The following is a 22,070-nucleotide window of genomic DNA, read 5'->3' on the forward strand; positions in this document are numbered from 1 at the left end:
ATACTATTTATTAAATTATAAAAGAATTTTAGTTCCTATAAGGTTCATCACAAGTTATTTGATTCATTACTGGAAAATATCTATTGGGATGACATTGTGAAAAAGAGAATGTTACTGCCTACCATTTCAAGTGCAAACTTGTAATAGAGTTGGAATATCCGACCTCACCTATAGGAATAGCCGAATGGGCCCGGGAGACAGTCTTGGGGTTTCTAGCCATCATGACATTCTGATTTTAAAAAAAAGAAATAAACATTTTTCTTTTTTTAATAAACAAGCAGGGAGATACAATACAGTAGGTTGGCCAAACTTTACCCAGCGCAGGGCCACAAGAGCCTCAGCACAGTAACTAATGTGCATTAAATGGGGCAGATTGTAGCTGTCTGACAATTAATACAGAGGAGATGAGATCTGTGGAGATTACAGGTTCAAGCATGTAATACTCCATCTTGAATGTAGGGACATTGCACTGTTAATCTGCCAAGTTTGTTAATACTAGCTATAGAATTTCTCTCTCTCCCCCAATTCTGTTGGCATGGGCAATTCTGGAAAAATCTGCGAGATAGCCTGATTCACATGAAAACATTAATCATTTGTTTAATGAATCTGAGTTAAGATTTGTATTTAGGTCCTTCAGAAGCAAAACTTGATTCTTTTTTGAGTTATCATCTTATAGAATCACTGATTTAAAAGAGCCTTCTGTATATTATTAATATTCATTAGTTTTCTGAATGAATAAAAATCTTCCACTGTGAAACTGGAATCTAAATGGATCACTGAGCTCTCTCTCCTGCCATCCAACAGCAGTTGAGGTAAATTGGTAACATTTTTGGGAGAGCAACTATGTTTGCAACAGGTACCTGTGTGTCTGAGGAAAATCTTTTATGTTTTGGTATATGTGTCTTTCTCAGACCTGCACCGTCTGAACTGGATAATTTCCTGGGCACAAGCTTCTAAATCATAATTAAAATAAGACAAGTTTAAGAACATACCATATAAGAGCAAACTCCACAAGTAGGTAAACACCCTGTTTAGTAGCAAGGAATATATTTTTAAAATCATATTAAATTGCTATGGGTTTTTATTAGAGATGGGCCAACTAGAACCTGAGATCTGAACCCCTGAGTTTTGGGGATGCTCAAAATCCAGATCTGCATTTGGACTTTTGTGAGTTGAGCCCATCTGTAGTCTATTACACAATCAACTATGTTAAAAGATAATTAAGGTTGCAAAGGCAAGCACTCAAAGTTAGAATATACCAAAATTAAGGTTGTCTGTGTGATCCAATCTGGCTTCCTTGTACATTTGCATTATAATACAGTCTTTAATTACATAATCACACACTATGCTATTTTTTCCACAGGGCCCCTGCCTCATTCAGTGCACAGAATTCATGGTGCTCATGAAGATGAGCAGTTATTTAATATTTTACGTTCTCCTTAGTGTTTAAAGTGTGACACTAAGACTTATTTATTGCACACTATTCACACCCTATTCTGAGTGCAGAATTATTATTTTCCTCTTGGACTTTTCTATGGCACTTACATTAATGTATCTTAGCTACCAATTTTAGGATTGTTGTATGAACTTAATAAAAATCCTTCAGAAATAGTAATCAATGTTTATGACATGAGTCATTGCGAATGCCCCACTAATACCAACTGTAGCATTTATGGTGATGGAGAATACCTTTTCTTTGCCAGATGGAAATCTGTCGCTCTTTGAAGCTTTTTTCGTCCTTTTTTCAGAACCTTCAGAACAGAGACAACAAGAACCTGTAACGTGACTCATTTCTGTGAGGACTGTCTGTCTGTGTGGGCATGAGTGTGTGGATCAGGAAAGAGAAAGCAGAGTTGAACTGTGCACTGAGTGCTGGAGAAGCGCTCTGTGTAAGCTCGAAAGTTTCTGTCTCACGAGCAGAAGTTGGTTCAATAGAAAAGATATTACCTCACCCTCCTATCTCTCTTGTATCCTGGCACCAACAAGGCTACAACAACACTGCTAAGTGAATAACAGATCTAGAAGGCATTTTTCAAATATGGGACAAATCCTGCTCCTTACTCATGTACGTACTCCCACTGAAGAAAGGTCTTGCATGAGTAAAGCAAGCAGAAATAGAACAATACTCATGCTCCATCTCTAATCAAGTAATTACATGTTAGTATAATAGTAATAATAGTTTTCCCTTTTGTAGCATCTTCCATCAGATCTCAAAACACTACCAACATGAGTCTGACGAAGTGGGTACTCACCCACGAAAGCTTATGCTCCAAAACATCTGTTAGTCTATGAGGTGCCACAGGACTCTTTGTCGCTTACTACCAACATGAATTAATTAATCCTCATAATGCTTCATGTCAGCATTAAGTATCCATTTTACAGACAGAAAAGTTGAGGCACAGACAGTTTAAATGACTTAGCCATGGCTACCAGGGAAGTCAGTGGCAGACCCAGGAGTAGAGCTCAAGACCCAGATTCTGCACTATTAAAGTCAATGTAAGTTTTGCCACTGATTTCAATGAGAGTAAGCTCATGCCTGGGGAGAATATCTGTAGAGCTATGATATACAATAAAAGCCAACAGTAAAAGAAGATTTTTAATACCTGTTTTTCTCTTCATCTGTAAAGTTTGACTTTTGTCCAAACAGAAATCTCCCTCTGTTAGAAGGTTTGTTCTCTCCTCGTCTGCTTCTTCACTGACCTGCTGCTGTTCAGTGCTTGGGATTTGATGTAGTGATTCTGTATTGGGGGATTCACTCTCAGTTTCAGCAACCTGAACAAAAATAAAGTGTTGGTTGTTAGGGGAGGAAAATGCTCAATTAAAAAACACCCCTCTCTTATCCCTTATTTTTGAAACTATCAGCTTGCAACATGGCAAATCCAGTCAGTACTGATTAAGGGCAAAATCCTCCTCTCAGAACATACATTGCAGATATTGCCTTCAGTATTCTGTGGTCTCTACCACTGTGGATCTCACTGTCAGGAGTTCCTCTGCATAAGGAAAGCCCAATAAGCAAACTGAGATCTGTTATATGGAGATGAAATAAAAATATTTGCCCTGAATCCAGGCAATTAGAACAATATTCCATTAAAATAGCCTTTGGTTGCCTTTCCATAACTCTCTGCAATGCTGCTTGTAAAACCCACTGCTGTCTCATAGACTCTTGCCCTTTAAGGTCAGAAGGGATCATTGTGATGATCTAGTCTGACATCCTGCACATTGCAGGCCACAGAACCTCACCTACCCACTCCTATAATAGATACTGAACCTCTGGCTGAGTTACCGACACCCTCAAATCATAGTTTAAATACTTCTAATTACAGATTATTCACCATTTACATTAGTTTAATCCTGCAAGTGACCGTGCCTCATGCTGCAGAGGAAGGCAGCCCACCCCCGTCCCCAGGGTCTCTGCCAATCTGACCCAGGGAAAAATTCCTTCCTGACCCCAAATATGGCCATCAGTTAGACCCTGAGCATGTGGGCAAGACCCACCAGGCAGATACCTGGAAAAAAATTCTCTGGATAACTCAGAGCCCTTCCCATATAGCTTCCTGTCTCCAGCCAGTGGGGATTTTTGATACTGCCACATGCCATCACAGGCAGTCTCATCATACCATCTCCTCCATAAACTTATCAAGCTCAGTCTTAAAGCTAGTTATGTTTGTTGCACACACACACACACACACACACACACACACACACACACACACCCCTCCCCCATGGCAGGCTGTTCCAGAACTTCACTCCTCTGATGGTTAGAAACTTTTGCCTAAGTTTGAGCCTAAACTTGCTGATGGCCAATTTACAGCCATTTGTTCTTGCGTCCACACTGGTGCTTAACTTAAGTAACTCCTCTTCCTCCCTGGTTTTTATGCCTTTTGATGTATTTATAAAAAGCAATCACATCTCCCCTCAGCCTTCTTTTGTTTAGGCTAAACAAGCCAAGCTCTTTGAGTCTCCTCTCAAAAGGTAGGTTTTCCATTCCTTGGATCATCCTAATAGTCCTTTTCTGCACCTGTTGCAGTTTGAATTCACCTTTCCTAAACATGGGAGACTAAAACTGCACACAGTATTCCGGATGAGATTACACCAGTGCCTGTCTCTACTGGAAATACCTTACCTGATGCATCCTAGCTCTACATTAGCCTTTATCATGGCCACATCACATTGATGGCTCATAGTCATCCTGTGATCAACCAATACACCCAGGTCTTTTTCCTCTGTCACCTCCAACTGGTAAGTCCCCAACTTAGAGCAAAAATTCTTGTTAGTCCCTTAATGCATGACCTTGCACTTTGCACTATTTAATTTAATCCCATTTCTATTACTCTAGTTTACAAGATCATCCAGATCTTCTTGTGTGATATTCCGGTCCTCCTCCGCATTGGCAATACTTCCCAATTTTGTGCCATCTGCAAATTTTATTAGCTTACTTCCACTTTTTCTGCGAAGGTCAGAAATATAATAAGATTGGTCCCAAGACCGACCCCTGAGGAACTACACCCATAATCTTGTCCAGCCTGACAGTTCACCTTTCAGTATGGCCTGTTGTAGTCTCCCCTTTAACCAGTTTCTTACTCACCATTCAGTTCTCATATTAATTCCCATCTTCTCCAATTTAACTAATAATTTCCCATGTGGAACTGTATCAAATGCCTTACTGAATCCAGGTACATTAGATCTATCTACTGCATTTTCTTGTCTAAAAATTCAATTATCTTCTCAAAGAAGGAGATCAGGTTTGTCTGGAATGATCCACCTTTTGTAAAACCATGTTGTATTTTATACCAATTATTATTCACCTCTATGTCCTTAACTACTTTCTCTTTCAAAATTTGTTCCAGTTTTTGTTCAAATTTTGAGCAGTATCAACTGCACTGACATTTATTCAGCGAAAGGCTTAGTATTTGTGGTTTCTTTCCAATGCTGTGAAGAAAAAAACCCTAAAAACCATTTATATTATTAAACTCTACACTGAATTTGAAATGTAATCCTGGGGATTAAAATAGAAACATTCCCAAATTACTTTTTGTGATAGTAAATGTACAAGGCAGTAACAGGCATTCTTTTTGAGAGGCAAGTCAGGCTAAATTCCCAGGCACAGAATTTACTTGTGCTCAGAGTTCTTCCAGCAGGTGTCCCCATAACAAGACAGAATTATAATGAGTTTATTACGAACTCTAAGTATGCTAGCTGTGTGTCAGAAGGCCTGAGTTTAATCAACGCATTTGAGAAGGGACCTCAAAATGATGTTGCCAAAATAACTTGAGTCATCAGCATTTCTGCTTTCCACCTTGATAAAGGCAGGTGGTGTGTTGAAGGAAGTCACACATGACATACTATTGGACTCTGTACAGCAGTGTGAAATGGTTTCATACAAACCTCTTCCTCAGACTGGGCCTCTGAAAATACACTGGGTGGAGAAGAACATGGGGAGATTCCAAACTCAGGTATTTCCAAAGCAACAGCCCCTGCAGGTCTGGGGCCAGGCAAGTATTTCATATCATCAGTCAGGATCATTCTTTCAGAGACTGGGAGAAAAGAGCGAAGACTGCTTTAGTTATACCTTTTGCTACTGCACTGTATACACGTTAAGATAATGTTACAGGGAAGCTTTCTGACAGGCTGTAAAACAGGCCTTATTAGAGTAAGAAGGGATCTCAGGATGTTGAGAATCAGTATTTCAAAAGACAGGATGCTTAATAAATGCATCTGAGAGCGTCTGGTGCTCCCCACAAGTTCTCCACGGGTCCACACACAAACTTTTTTTCCTTTTAATGGGCTTCACACACACACACTCCCAGCTCAGTAGCAGCTATTTGTGGGGCGGAGGGGAGGGAAGAGAAGAGGAGGCTTTTAACCAGCTAACCTTCTCCAAACATCTACATTCCTATTTAAGGAATGACTTGCTGCCCACTCCTCTTCATCTGGTGCTTTACAGGAGGAGAGGGCAGTCAGAAAGCCCACTCCCCGATGAACTACCATTTGTGGGTATGTGAAACTCAATGGGACTTGGGCTCATAAGTGCCTAAATCACTGTTGAAAATGGGACTTAGGAACTAAGTCATTTATGTGCTTTTGAAAAATTTACCATGGGTCTAATAACAGGCAGAGGTTCAGGAGGTGATGATAGTGGGGTTTTATTTCCCCCTAGACCATTTTCAGAGGTGATGAGCATCTGCAGCTCCCTTTGACTTCAACTGGAGTTTTGGGTGTACAGCAGACCCCTTGTGTGCAGGGAATTGTGAAAATCTGGCCCATAGGGCCAGACCCTCAGCTGGTATAAATCAGTTTAGCTCCACTGAAGTCAACAGAACTACACCAATTTATAACAGCCAAGGATCTGGTTCAAGGTTTAGGGTGCTACCAGATTTACATTAGTTCTTGAATAAACAGAAGTAAATGAAAAGTAGAATTGTAGAAAGAATCCTTTACGTTCTGCCTTCTCTTGCTCATCTATGCTGAGAGGTCCAGGTTGAAACAAGAAGTCAAATATCTTCAATGAAGTCGCTGAGATACTGGGAGAACAATATATTCGGGAAGGGGCCAGCGGCAACTTCCAAGATAGCTGGTGGATGATAGAGGAGTATACACATATAGTGACGTTTCTTTGATGTACAGGTAATAAAATGTTAAATGAACACAATACTTGCAGATTCACATTGTACTAATGAATTTCCCAACCAACTCAGTAGAACACCCTCCTTTAAATTTTGGGTCCTACCTAGGTTGAGTGTGTCCCTTTTGGGATGACAGATGCTCTGCCTCTAGGGCTAGTCTACATTAGAAACACTACAGTGGCACTGCTGTAGCACATCTGATGTAGATGCTCTATGCTGACAGGAGAGAGCTCTCCCACTGGCATAATAAAACCACCTCCATAGGAAGCAGTAGCTACGTCAGTGGGAGACATAGCATTGTCCACATAGTGCTGCGGCACTCAGGTTGGTGTAACTTACCTTGCTCGTGGAGATGGCTTATTCACACCCCTGAGTAACATAAGTTATACCAACATAATAGTGTGTACAAGCCCTTAGAGATGCTTACATTTCCTAAGGGGATCAAAATGGCTCAAAACGTCTTTACTTCCAACACCATTCTCAGATTTCAAAGAAACTTAACTATTCAACTGAGTCTAACCTTTTCTCGGTCCAGCAGTTCTGTCGTGAAGTTACTGGTGAAATTAAATCCCATGTAAGGCACCTAGAGAAATGAGAAAAGGTTGAGGCCCAGTAATCATAAATCTGTGAGGAAAATGTTTGCCTTACACACAAACACACAACTTGGTGCGGTGTTCTTTTTGGTGCCACTCATATGCATGGGTTTCTAGCCATCAAGTCACCAGCTGTGTCACATAAAAACACTGTATATGGTCCATAGATGCAAAGTATCATTAGAAGAAGAATTTATTCTCAGTGGGTGAAATTCACCCCTATGCAGAGAAGAATATTGGCACAAGACCTATATGCCACTCATGGGTTTAAGCGAAGCTCAAGTGGGGCATAGACCTAAATGCCCTCAGGAAAGTGATGTTTGTGTCTTTATTACTCCTGAGGGAATTCTGTACTACTGCAACATGTGTATAATTAATGAGCCCCACATTTTTTTTTGCACAGAAAAAAGCTTGTCGAAATATTGCTGCACTTCTGACTTTTGCCCACCAGAGGGCACTGTGGCGCTAGAACAAAGCAGCAGCTCCCCACCAGCGAGGGAAGAGAAAGAGCTTCCTTCTTTGCAGTGGGCCAGGTCAGGAGACAGGGGCTATGGGGAAACAGACAGTGTGGGGTGCTGGGGCGGTCAGACAGGGGCTCATAAGGGCTTGTGGGGCAGGACAGACTGGGGTAGGGGCTGAATGGGAGTGGAGGCACAGGGCCATAGGGGGGAAGGGGTGCCAAGCTACATAAGGACAGGGGGTGGGGGGTGGGGGCACAGACACACATGGGGATAGGGGGAGGGGGAACCGAGCCATATAGGGACAGGTGGAGGGAGTGCAGGGCCACATGGGGGTGGGAGGAATGAGTGTCTAAGTGAAGATGGAGGGACACATGGATGGGGGTGCAAAGACATATGGGGGTTCAGAAACACATAGGGACAGGGACAGATGTGCCTGACTGAATGGCAGAGGCTAGAGGGTCAGCCAGGATCTGTATGGGGGAAGCTCCCTAACAATCCCTCCACACCCCCCCCAAAACACCTGTTCCATACTTTTCCCACTCATGCCCTACAACCCTCTAAGTTCACACCTAGGCTCCTTCCAGGCAATTTACTTCCCTCTCCCTCTGCTCCTCCATTACCCCTGACTCCCCCAAGCCTTTGCACTGCTTCTGAGGGTTGCGGAAATTACGGTTCTGTACTGTAGTTTAAATGAATTATTACTCAGAGTTCTATATTAATATGCCTAGTAAGGAATCTATTTGTCAAAAATACATTCCCTGAATCTTTTTTGTTGTCTGTATTGTTACAGACATACTTGCTGACAGGTATTTTGAAATAAATGACCAAAAAAATTGAAACTGTTGTGATTATGTTATGTTATTTTGACAAATAAAATATGCAGAATTTGAAAATATTCTGTGCAGAGGTTTTAATTTTTTTGGTGCAGAATTCCCCCAGGAATACTCTGTGCCATTTGTATTAGGAAGAGGCACCAACTATGACATATTAACTAATTGAATGTAGAGGAAAAATTCAATGCTTGCTACCTGGTTAAATTGCAGGAAATGTGGCTATTTTATCTTCCATACCGCTATGATCCAGAATGTTTTTTTAACAGGTGTTTTTAAATTTACAATGTGTAAGGTCCTAGTCACCAGTATACAGTGCTGTGAGAATGTACCTATAAGAATTTTCCTCCACAGTTTTCAGAATAAAATCTTAGCAGATGAATAAAGAAACTGTGATAAGTATATATCTCTGTATTAGATCTGGTAAAAAAAACAACAACACTTTTTTTCCCTCAAGTTTTCACGAAAATTTCACTTTTGTTTTTCGTCAAAATTCCAAATTTCAATGAAAAAATGATAAACATTTCATAACTGGATTTTTAAAAACCAGTTCTGTAGCAAGTTGAAAAAAGAAATGAAAAATTTTGGTTAAAACATTTCATTTACTATTTAAATTTTGTATTCTATATTTAATAGGTAGAGCACGTCAGTTTGGAGTACTTGTATGTTAGCTGAAAGTATAAATAACTATAAATGCAGAGAGGTGAACAAGTTAGTGAATGATACTAAATCTGGTACATATAAAGGAAGTTCTGTTCAAAAATACAAACTCCATCAAATGGAGAGAGATCACAGTCAAGTGCTAACTCATTCACCCAGTCTAACTTACACACATTTCTTTCCCATGTAATAGGAATAATTCACTTTTCTGGTGTATGCAAACATCTCTACTTTTTGAGGTAATGCTTATTAGTAAAATAAAGTGGGACAATCAATCTGCTAACTGAACAGGTTTTCTTATTAGGAAATCCATATCCCAACTCTGAGTTTTACATAATATGTTTTCCACCACCCACTTCCTACTACAGAAGGTCAGAGAAGAATCTGCCTTAATCCTGGAATTGGGGCAGGAATTATTGTTCTTCAGTGTATCTAGCACATGGTGGCAGACTTAGCTGCCAGTATCAGATGTTCTTCATTGGAGCTGGTTTATGTTGTGTCTATGAGTGCTATGGCTAATTTAGAATTGTTTTCCCTTGTATAGCTGATAGCAGTATGGGTTCAAGCAACTAGAACATACCAGATAAGAGTCCATGTCAGTGATGTTGGAGACATCAGTTTTTCCTTCCTTTTGGTAATTTAAAGCTTGGTTTTCATAAATGAAGGACTCTGGTGAAGATATCACAATATCACAAGAGTGGTATTTGTATAAATATACTTAAAAGGGACATTGCCAAGACAAAAAGTTATTATATATAATATTATAATATCCTTATCTGTGTTACTACACTTAGATAACTTAAAAATGAAAAAGAATTACAAATTTGATGTACTTTTTACAATTGATGGTAGGTGTGTTGGGGGGGGGTTGTTTTTGTTTTTGTTTTGCTTTTGCATTCACTCATCCTTTGAGTTCTTTCAGCTCAGATAGTGAACATAGACTGAACTGTTTCTGGATTCATTTCTGGATCCTGTGCACAACTAGAACAATGCTGTTATATTTGGACAGCAAATTTTGCAGGAAAAAGTTTAAAGGGAAAAAAAGGTGTTTTCTTTTAAATGTGGAAAAAAAATCATGAAAACATTTCAAATAATATTAAGATTTGTAAAATTATTGTTTTTACAAAAGTCAAATCTAGGTCTAAATGACCCAAGATTGTTGGCCTTTTAAAAGAATAAGCTCTTTATAATTTTCTTTTTAAAAGAAGTCAGGCATTCAACTCTGACTTGTAGATACTATATGTCACTGTGAAATAAGGGCTCATGTAGGAAAGCAACACCCAGTAAAGTGACCAAAGTTAGATTTGAATCTGTGACCCAAATTACCATCAATTTATTACTATCCCTTTTGTGAAAGCACTGTTTACAGCTAATATGATGCAATATATTTTGCAAACCTTGAAAATCAAAGCAAACGGTTAAAAAAAATCCGATTCCTAACAAGACAGTAAATGTATCCACGTAAGACTGTCTGATGTCATACCTGTTGCTGAGATTCCAGAGACATCTGTATCTGTCGCTGAGATACCCAGTGCCTTACTGTGAGGCAAGATGTAAAGATCATTTTTGAAAGCCACTAAAATATCTCCAGAACCATTTAGGAAACAAGCAGAGCTGAGAGTGTTATCAAGAAAAATGTTGGCTAGCAAATTCTTGTGAATATCCCAGAGTTTCACCATGTAGTCCGCACTGGAAAATAATGGAATCAGAATTATCTTGTGAAATAGTCTTAACATAGATTTTAGTAATTCTCTGTTGGTGAAATTTTCCCTTGTACAGAGGGCCAGTATGAGTTCTATGCACCACTTAATCCCACTAAATCATGAAAATAGGGTTTAAGTGGGACATAAATGGTGCATAGATTACATGTGGATTTCTGCCTAGGGAAGAATTTTACCGTTTAGGATCAATGAGAACTCATAAGGAGAGGGATTAATCTGGGTTACCTCGTAATTTTATTCCAATCACAAACAAGTAGATTTCTGTAACCAATAATAACCAAATTAACACTACAAAGCAAATACATTAGAGTTCAGGAAGGAGCAGCATTTTGTCATAGGGACTTTCACACAGTGAAAGAGAGTTTACCTAATATAGCACCTACAACATCAAAGACAATGTAATAAATTAATGAGGAAATAAGCCCTTCCTCCAGAATTTCAACAGATTTTTTGAAAGGTAAAGTTTACTACAGAAGACTGAAGGCATCTGTATAATCATACAATTACTGTGTCACAGGCAGCTGCCAGGCAAACTCCTCCAACTATGCCCCATCTAGTAAACCTCATTCCTGTTCTAAAGAATTTACCTCTAAGCGAAAGAGGAGTGTTCAGTCTCCGCATTCATTATCAGCCTTTGATGTCTCTTCTAAAATTGCCGAACACAGATTCCAATTAATTGCTAATTGTGAAGGCAGGTTTTATGTTGGCCAATAGGAGCTGAACTGAAACCCATCAATACTGGTGCAATTTCTTTATATTTTATTTCCTGTAAACAATAGCTTAGCTTGCAAATGGAATTTCCATTGACAATGTATATGTAATTATTCGGATGCTTCCCTGGACTGCTTTGATTATCTCTGAAATCCCACCCCCACATTGTTCCCATCCTCCTGCAGTTCTGCTTACACCGATATTTCCTAGATACTTGCTAGATTGAAAGTAGGGATGAATTTGGTCCATTATGTCCATAAGTGGTATTCCCAGCATCTCTCCTGGGAGGGTTCTAATAGTGCATAATTTTACAGTGCTACCAATACCAAAGTGATGTTACCAAGCTTCAGTTTATTGTGCGGAAAACCTATTGCACCAGCTGTAAGAGTATGAAACATGTTATCAGCCAAATGATAGGTTTTGCATGTGAAACATGCATGTACTTGAGCTTCCATCCTGCACAAAACATCCTGATTACCATATAAATAAGGAGATGATGTTCAATGCTTCACTTACCCACAGCTTAGAAAGAGAGAGAGAGTCTTGCAGGCATCCACTGCTACCACAGGGCCTTTGTGAGCATTTTCAGAATCATGACTGATATCTGGTTCTTCATTTCCCTCTTAGAGACAGAGAAAGCACAGGTATAATTTGGACAGTCTCAATACCTGACTTTGAATTCCAATTCCTTAACTGTATTGATGGTCACTTCACATGTCATTGGATAAGTAGTTTTCCCTAGATTTGCAATGGAGACTCAGATTTCACTTATAACCATGTCATCATGAGGAGTTAATGCTCTCTATACTGGTAACGTATAGGCAAACACAACATTTGCTAAGATTGCATTAATGTCAGGAGCGTCAGCAGCCTTTTTGGCACCCTAGGTGGCAGAAGGTCCCGCCCCCAAAATACCGCCGACGACCACGGCGGCTGAACATCCGGCCGCCACAGTCACTGCCCTCCAAATGTTAACACCCTAATGGGTTGCGCCGGCCCTGATTAATGTAAAAAACTAAACTCAATTAGTAGAATTCAATTTTTGAAATCAAAGATATTTCCACTGCACAGACCTGCTCCTTGGATTGGGAGTTCTGCCACTATTCCTGTGCTAAATGCAACCTTGTTTAGACACAGATGTTGTTAGTACAGCTTTAGCAATTTTCCTGACCATTGTGATCATGGAGTTTTTTCTCAATCCAACAACCATGTTAGCAAATTTGTACTATTAATCCCACCGACATTACAGACTTTTACTGAGATTTTAACAAGATTGTAACACGATTGACTGCATACTATCAGATGGTTAACACATAGAGTGAGATCCTGACCCCATCAAAGTCAATGGCAAAACTCCCATTGACTTCAACCAGGCCAGAATATCATTCATGATTCCTAAAATGAGCAGGTAAATTGTGTTTTGACCTCACTCATGAGCACAGCTGTAGCATAATTGCTGACCTGTAGCCAAGTTATAATAGTATTGCTGCTATGTGAAGAGCACTGTCTAATTGCTTCAGTGTAACCAGGTTTGTCAATCCTCCTAACATAACTCCAACTTCCTTCTACAGGAGGACATCAAAACAGTCATTATACGGCTGTCAATCTGGCATCTTTCACCATCATAAAATTCTCTAAATTATATTTATAAAATTATTAATATAAAAAGAAGATTGAATAGAGATAATCCCATTACATGCAGAGGCCATTGCCAGGTCTACTCCCACAGCCTTCAATTTGCATAGTATTATTTATAACACCTTCAAAATAGACAATCCTTTGCCCCTGGCACCTGCAGCTGAAACAATATGGAAGACCTACTCAGCCTTCCCAGAATGCACTGTTAAAATTACGATTCCAGGTAGTGTGATGGGTGTGGGTGGGCCAACAGTGTGCCAGTACAAGCTCATTGTTTTTTCTTATATCCTATTCCCATGTCCCAGCCTTTCATTTCTATGTTGCTTATTTAGATAAGCTCTTTGAGGCAAGGCCTTTACTTTCTTATATGTCTATAAAGCTTTTAGCATGCTGTTATACAAATAACAGTAGATCCACAGACTACTGGACCACCAATACTACAATGACAGTCAGTCCAGGGGAGCAGTTATATGCTAAAGCCTTGGACATATCAATACAATGATGCCCTTGGAGATGTCCAAGCTACAATAAAAATATAACTATGCTGTACTAGGATAGGGGAGAGCAGGGTTCTAACCAGGTCCCGCAACACAGATATAAGTGGAATGATGAAAGGCCCTACTCACCTACAAAGTCTGTCACGGTTTTGAACAGGACTAATGAACACAGTCCTCAGAAAAAGAATCCTGGTACAAACCAGTGAAGGAACCTATTAGAACCTTAGTAAGCAATAAACTGTTTAAATGTGTTTTTTGCTTGCATGATTTTTAACTACAGCATGATTTCAACTACAGCATAGGTAGGGTCAACCAATTTTAGAGCCAATTAAAAAAACAGATGAGATAAAATTTAACTTTTATCTCATGTATAATACAGATGTGATTCAGTAAGAAAAACGGAAGACTTCTACTAATCAAAGTGTGTGGAAGTGGTATTTACGTAGGCAGCAGGCCATTTATGTGCAGAAATCAGGTTAGACCTGGAAGAAACTCCGTTTTGCCAATCACGTGGATGTTACTCAATGTTTCGAGAGAGCCCCAGGCTCAGCCCAGCCCTTGACGATGAGAAGACAGTATAAATGTGAATGTGAAACTTTTATTAAACTATCAATGTTTACTTTATGAAAAGTGCATGTGCTCAGTTCTGATGAAACCACAGGACTGACAGTTCCCACGACATCATGAGAATTATAAACAAGGTCCAGGTCCCCTGGAGAAGGTGAAATTAGGGGCTAGTCTATACAGAGAGTTAGTGCACATCAAGCTAAGGTGTACATCTATGGCACTCTTGCCTGCCATACACTAACTGGCCACGTGGACTTTGCTACTACGTACTGTTTCAAGCAGCTGTAGATCAAAGCACACTATGGAACTTCTAGTGTACAGTAGCACAGTAGTGTAGCTGAGTATAAACACAAGTATAAAGTGAGTTTACCTACTTCTCGTCTGGGGATTATGGAGGTTAGTACAGTTAGTTTATCCACTTTTTTTTGTACCACTACACCACTGCGGTAGCCAGGCCCACATGAGAAACTTACATCATGGGACACTGTACCTACCCCATGAGGCATTGCAAACCCTTCCCAAAGCACCTTGCGGCCAGTTGTGCAATGGCATAGCTACCCAGAGTACACGGCTCTTTGTGTCGATGCAAGAGCTGTCAGCATGGCTGCACTCTGCTGATACAAGGAGAACAGTGTGGACATGCAACAGCTATTTAATTAATGCATTTTAATTAAAGCGGCATTACTTTTGTCAACAAAACTCTGTAGTGCGGACATAGCCTCAGTGCTAGCAGGCTAGGGCTAGATTTACACCCTAGCTTGCCTCTCACTAACTCGCTGTATAGACAAGCCCTACCTCAGCTGCCATGAAAATCTGTTTTGTTAACCTTTTGGATTAGCGTTGCTATTGATTATTTACATATCAGGAGTTCTCATAGAGACCTGTATGGTTTTGACCTCCATTTGATCTTCTCCTCATGCTGTTACCACAGCAACTAATACTTGAATGAAAATCTCTTAGCAAGCTAGTTCTTCAGATTGTCTCATCGGGTAGGGATACAATGGAAGTGGGGACTTGAGGCAGATCTGAGAACCACTCATCTACATCTTTCTTAAAGAAGGTTTCAGTGTTGTTGTTCTGTTTCTTCTTTTGACAAGATAAGCATCAGCACTTCACTTTTTTTACTAAACAATACTCCCTAGGTCTATATCTCAGCAATGATCTTGTTGTTAAGCCTGCCGTGTAGACTAAATAGCTCTAAAAAGTTTGCTTTCTACATTACATTTCTAAATCACATACAATTTGGATATTTTGTTGTAAACATTACTCCAGTAAGTGATGGAATAGTGGCAAAATACCGTTGTGGAAACAAAAGATATTACAAACAGAGATAGCTCTGAGCTGTGAAAATCAAATACTGACTTCCCCAAAGTTGAAGAGAGTTTCTATCCATCTTACAGAGCTTGACCCAAGTTGGGAAGTTGAATCAGGAACGAAGTTCTCCAAAGTCTGAGGAGATTCAGACATGGCGTTCCAGTTCTTTACAAGATATTTCAGTACTGTGTAGGACTCGGTACAGGATCTAAGTATCAAGTTGTTTTGAGAAGGATAAATATCTCAGTGTTTGTAGCAGAGAATATTAAATAGGCTAATTAAGCATGTGGTCTCACTGCTGGTTGGCTGAACCGATGTGGGGTTTTACTTTTGTCTAGGGCCCTAACCAAATTCACTGTCCATTTTGGTCAATTTCACAGTCATAGGATTTTAAAAATCATACATGTAATGATTTAGGGATCTGGGACAAAAATCTGTCTGGGGATTGGTCCTGCTTTGAGCCAGGTGTTGGACTAGATGATCTCCTGAGGTCCCTTCCAACCCTGATATTCTATGATTTCAGCTATTTAAATCTGAATTTTCAGGGCATTGTAATTGTAGGGGTCTTGACTCAAAAAGGAGTTGTGGGGGGCAAGGTTATTATAAGGGGGCAACCCTCACTTCTACGCTGCTGCTAGTGGCGGTGCTGCCTTCAGAGCTGCACAGCTGGAGAGAGGCAGCTGCCGGCCAGGAGCCTATTCTGAAGGCAGAGCTGCTGCCAGCAACAGCGCAGAAGTAAGGATGGCATGGTATGGTATTGCCACCCTTACTTCCGTGCTGCTGCTGGCGGGGTGCTGCCTTCAGAGCTGGGAACCTGGCCAATAGCTGCTGCTATCCAGCCACCCAGCTCTGAACGCAGCACAAGAAGTAAGGGTAGTAATACCGCAACCCCACTAAAATAACCTTGCAACTGTCCTGTAACTCTCTTTTGGGTCAGGACCCCCAATTTGAGAAACACTGGTCTCCCCTGTGAAATCTGTATAGTATAGGGTAAAAGCACACAAAAGACCAGATTTCATGGTCCGTGATGCATTTTTCATGGCCATAAATTTGGTAGGGCCCTATCTATACAACATAATAAGACTGCAGGTGCTAAATTCTAGCTTTTTGTTTTTGCCTTGAACACTAGCGTTATTTTGCAGCTCTATTCGGGCTGGCTGCATGCCGCTACCAGAGCCACCTGCACAGATTAATTGTGCCAGGATCATGAGTAATTCGAGCAGAGTTAGTGACTGCAGGCAAAAGAGGTGTGAAGGTGGTGGGGTCTGCACCAGCATATGCCAACCACACCTTCGTCCCCTCAACCAAATCTGGTTGATTTGGGTGGGCCAGGATCACGGGGCCATAGCTGAGCCCCTGATTGTCTTTCTGGGGAACCATGGGACACAGCTCAATATCCTGAATTTGGCCTATTGTAGACTCAGATTCATAGATTCATAGACTCTAGGACTGGAAGGGACCTCGAGAGGTCATCGAGTCCAGTCGCCTGCCCTCATGGCAGGACCAAATACTGTCTAGACCATCCCTGATAGACATTTATCTAACCTACTCTTAAATATCTCCAGAGATGGAGATTCCACAACCTCCCTAGGCAATTTATTCCAGTGTTTAACTACCCTGACAGTTAGGAACTTTTTCCTAATGTCCAACCTAAATCTCCCTTGCTGCAGTTTAAGCCCATTGCGTCTTGTTCTATCATTAGAGGCTAGGTGAACAAGTTTTCTCTCTCCTCCTGGTGACACCCTTTTAGATACCTGAAAACTGCTATCATGTCCCCTCTCAGTATTCTCTTTTCCAAACTAAACAAACTCAGTTCTTTCAGCCTTCCTTCATAGGTCATGTTCTCAAGACCTTTAATCATTCTTGTTGCTCTTCTCTGGACCCTCTCCAATTTCTCCACATCTTTCTTGAAATGCGGTGCCCAGAACTGGACACAATACTCCAGTTAAGGCCTAACCAGCGCACAGTAGAGCAGAAGAATGACTTCTCGTGTCTTGTTTACAACACACCTGTTAATGCATCCCAGAATCACGTTTGCTTTTTTTGCAACAGTATCACACTGTTGACTCATATTTAGCTTGTGGTCCACTATTACCCCTAGATCTCTTTCTGCCATACTTCTTCTTAGACAGTCTCTTCCCATTCTGTATGTGTGAAACTGATTGTTCCTTCCTAAGTGGAGCATTTTGCATTTGTCTTTATTGAACTTCATCCGGTTTACCTCAGACCATTTCTCCAATTTGTCCAGATCATTTTGAATTTTGACCCTGTCCTCCAAAGCAGTTGCAATCCCTCCCAGTTTGGTATCATCTGCAAACTTAATAAACGTACTTTCTATGCCAACATCTAAGTCATTGATGAAGTTATTGAACAGAGCCAGTCCCGAAACAGACCCCTGTGGAACCCCACTTGTTATACCTTTCCAGCAGGATTGGGAGCCATTAATAACTACTCTCTGAGTATGGTTATCCAGCCAGTTATGCACCCACCTTATAGTAGCCCCATCTAAATTGTACTTTCCTAGCTTATCTATAAGAATATCATGCGAGACCGTGTCAAACGCCTTACTAAAGTCTAGGTATACCACATCCACTGCTTCTCCCTTATCCACAAGACTCGTTATCCTATCAAAGAACACTATCAGATTGGTTTGACACGATTTGTTCTTTACAAATCCATGCTGGCTATTCCCTATCACCTTACCACCTTCCAAGTGTTTGCAGATGATTTCTTTAATTACTTGCTCCATTATCTTCCCTGGCACAGAAGTTAAACTAACTGGTCTGTAGTTTCCTGGGTTGTTTTTATTTCCCTTTTTATAGATGGGCACTATATTTGCCCTTTTCCAGTCTTCTGGAATCTCTCCCGTCTCCCATGACTTTCCAAAGATAATAGCTAGAGGCTCAGATACCTCCTCTATTAACTCCTTGAGTATTCTAGGATGCATTTCATCAGGCCCTGGTGACTTGCAGGCATCTAACTTTTCTAAGTGATTTTTAACTTGCTCTTTTTTTATTTTATCTTCTAAACCTACCCCCTTCCCATAAGCATTCACTTTGTTAGACATTCCTTCAGACTTCTCAGTGAAGACTGAAACAAAGAAGTCATTAAGCATCTCTGCCCTTTCCAAGTTTCCTGTTACTGTTTCTCCCTCCTCACTGAGCAGTGGGCCTACCCTGTCCTTGGTCTTCCTCTTGCTTCTAATGTATTGATAAAAAGTCTTCTTGTTTCCCTTTATTCCCATAGCTAGTTTGAGCTCATTTTGTGTCTTTGCCTTTCTAATCTTGCCCCTGCATTCCTGTGTTATTTGCCTATATTCGTCCTTTGTAATCTGACCTAGTTTCCATTTTTTATATGACTCCTTTTTATTTTGTAGGTCATGCAAGATCTCGTGGTTAAGCCAAGGTGGTCTTTTGCCACATTTTCTATCTTTCCTACCCATCAGAATAGCTTTTTGTAGTATAGTTTAGAACAGGGGTAGGCAACCTATGGCACAGGTGCTGAAGGCAGCACGCGAGCTGATTTTCAGTGGCACTCACACTGCCCAGGTCCTGGCCACCAGTTTGAGGGGGATCTGCATTTTAATTTAATTTTAAATGAAGCTTCTTAAACATTTTAAAAGCCTTATTTACTTTACATACAACAATAGTTTACTTATATATTATTGACTTATAAAAAGAGACCTTCTAAAAATGTTAAAATGTATTACTGGCACGCAAAAGCTTAAATTAGAATGAATAAATGAAGACTCGGCACAGCACTTCTGAAAGGTTCCCGATCCCTGGTTTAGAATATTCTGTGTCATATGAGTTACATGAGCAAGAGAAGGGTGCTAATGGGTACTATCCAGAGAGGTGGAGAGCATAGAACATGACCCCAAAAACAAAAACATGGACCAATATAGGTTTCAGCAAAACTTTGCCCCCTCTGTAGAACTTGTATATGCTCTTTGGTACAAGAGCATGAATAAAGCTAGGTGAAGCATTTGTGGCAAAAAAAAAAAAAAAATTTGATAACATAAGACCTTTTTTCTACTTTTGAATAATTCATGAACAAACTTCAATTTCTAAGAATTTTTTATTCAAAATTAGCTAATGACTGTTTTATGCAAATATATTTCACCTCAGAATTCTCCTCCCAACTCTTCACTGAGGCTTTTGCTCTGAGTATTTGCAATTCAAGCTGTGTGACTGGTCACCTAGCTCATGTGTTATTTTTTCTGCTCCCTTCCTGGATGACTGAACTTTTAAAAACAAGAATAGGGTTCAAATAAATCATGCAGGCTGTTCAATCAATGTCAAAATAACTGCCCATAAACATTTCTGGGATGAACCTTTATTGTGAAAACTTTCATATACTTATCAGATAATATTTTGCCTTCTTCAAATATTCCTGTGAATAACAAAAAAAATCACCATTACAAATGCTGCAGAAAGTAACTTTAAAAGGGCCCAAGATGCTGAAGTGAATTGGAGGCTTTTATTTCAGTGACTGTTCAAGGATAATTTTTGCAGTACTGGACCTGCCTGAAGCACAAACACCACAGAGTGCACAGGGTCCAACTTCTGATTACACACACAAAGCCATGGTAGAGCTCCTGCTAGTTGGACATTCACCAGGCTGTTGTGTTTGGGCCACACCTCAGTGTGCTCTTTAAGTCCCTTGACTGTGAACAGAGTTCAGGCATTGCCTCTGGCTGAGGTTTCTAGGAAGAGGCTGCTCAAGAGAATCTGCTATCATAGGCAAAATTTCAGTTTGCTGACACCCTCTTCATAAACTAGGGAGGTAGATTTGGCCTGGCCCCACCTCAGTCACGAGTGGTGGTGGGGCAGCCAGGTCAAAGTTGAGTGGCATTGCAACCTGGCATATGGGGTCACAACACAACTCAAATTTGGCTCATCTATCCCTCCATCATGAAAGGGGGTGGCTAAGCCAAACTGGAGTGAATGGCAGTGTGACGTGGCAAACTAGGTTATAACCCCACTTAAATTGAGTCTAGCCACCCCTCTACCATGATGGAGGGCTGGCTAGGACAAATCTGCCATCCTAGGCAGCTTCCCAGAAATCTGCTACCCTAGACAGCTACCTGTGTTTCTAGGCACTCTTGGGATGCAGATCCTCTGTCTAGCATCCCCTCCTGAGAGCTGAGCCCCCACAGTCCAGCGGCCTAGATGCTGGGACTAATGCAACCCCCTTGGATTTCCCATAGCTTAAACACATCCCCTCTCAGAATTGCAGCCTTGTGGGTGATCTGGGTTTACAATTTAACTCTTTAGGGTGGTGTGATAGTGAAACCAACAGACACACTGACTTTGCACAGAATTCTAAACAAAATTACTTCTTACTTAGCACAGATTGACAAAATAATAAAACACAACCATATGCATTTCCCCACCTCAGGTTCCTTATCCCTCTCTGGAGAGTTCTTTGGGCTTGGCAGGGTTCTCAGGGGCATCCAGGGTCCTTCTCTTGCAGCTCATGGTTTCTCTTCAGAACCATGGAGCCTCTCTCTCTGTCTAGGTCAGCTAGTTTTCTCTGACCTTGGTTGATTCTCCCACTTAAAAGGGACACCCCTGCAACAAAAGCAAGCTCCTCTCTTCTGCCCAAAGCATCCTGTTTCTTTCTCTGACAGTCTCTTGCATTTATATGTTTCCCCTAAGAAAACCTGGTTTCTTTGTTCTGCTGCTGGAGATTTTCCACTAACCTCACTATTTAATAGCTAGGTATGATTATGATGATTAAAGTCTGAGTAAGATCTTCAGAGTTTGGCTCAAACTCTGAAAGAAGAGAATAGCAAAATCCTAATTCCACTCACTCTGTCTGGTGGAAAAATACTCCAAATAAATAGGAAAATATTGTTAAGGAATAAATACAGCAAAAAACTGAGTAAAAATTATGCAAGTATTTTAGGATATGACTCTTCACTTATAGTGATTCACTTAATAGAAGTAGTACAAGTCCCATTATGAATAATACTATCAGATACCATCTCATGTTTATATCTTTTAATCAGCAATGAAACCATCACCCACGACTTCCAATCTGTGATGAGAGAGAACTATTATTCCTTTGTTTTTTAATGAATCTTACCTGGCTTTTTCTCCAACAGATCCACTGGGCCTTGTTCAACATCAACATCAAAGACATTTACAGCTCCAGAATGCAGGCCAAGGAACAGTGAACTGTTCTGAAACTCCAAAAATCTAAAATTATTTTAATTGTTGGCATTTACAGGTTCCCTGCCCTCATTTACTAATTGGCTTGTTTTTAACTCTTAAATAAACATAAATATAGGGATATACCTATCTCAGAAAACTGGAAGGGACCCTGAAAGGTCATTAAGTCCAGCCCTCTGCCTTCACTAGCAGGACCAAGTACTGACTTTTGCCCCAGATCCCTAAGTGGCACCCCTCAAGGATTGAACTCATGACCCTGGGTTTAGCAGGCCAATGTTC

At 40.5% G+C, this 22,070-nt stretch overlaps 1 protein-coding gene across 1 annotated transcript in view; it reads right to left on the bottom strand.

Moving 5' to 3' along the window:
* The window catches only part of LOC127053795 (uncharacterized), a 93,505-nt gene that overhangs the window by 37,564 nt on the left and 33,871 nt on the right, over positions 1 to 22,070 (bottom strand). The window contains exons 16-26 of the mRNA XM_050959079.1: positions 21,706 to 21,802; positions 12,116 to 12,221; positions 10,651 to 10,856; positions 9,748 to 9,836; positions 7,144 to 7,206; positions 6,439 to 6,571; positions 5,386 to 5,534; positions 2,604 to 2,772; positions 1,690 to 1,751; positions 861 to 953; positions 169 to 229 (exon numbers count right to left, since the gene is read on the bottom strand). Of these exons, the coding sequence (XP_050815036.1) occupies positions 169 to 229; positions 861 to 953; positions 1,690 to 1,751; positions 2,604 to 2,772; positions 5,386 to 5,534; positions 6,439 to 6,571; positions 7,144 to 7,206; positions 9,748 to 9,836; positions 10,651 to 10,856; positions 12,116 to 12,221; positions 21,706 to 21,802 (1,228 nt within the window). The remainder of the gene's footprint in view (positions 1 to 168; positions 230 to 860; positions 954 to 1,689; positions 1,752 to 2,603; positions 2,773 to 5,385; positions 5,535 to 6,438; positions 6,572 to 7,143; positions 7,207 to 9,747; positions 9,837 to 10,650; positions 10,857 to 12,115; positions 12,222 to 21,705; positions 21,803 to 22,070) is intronic.

This window comes from Gopherus flavomarginatus, chromosome 6 (assembly GCF_025201925.1).
Source record: "Gopherus flavomarginatus isolate rGopFla2 chromosome 6, rGopFla2.mat.asm, whole genome shotgun sequence".
NCBI classification, from domain to species: Eukaryota; Metazoa; Chordata; order Testudines; family Testudinidae; genus Gopherus; species Gopherus flavomarginatus.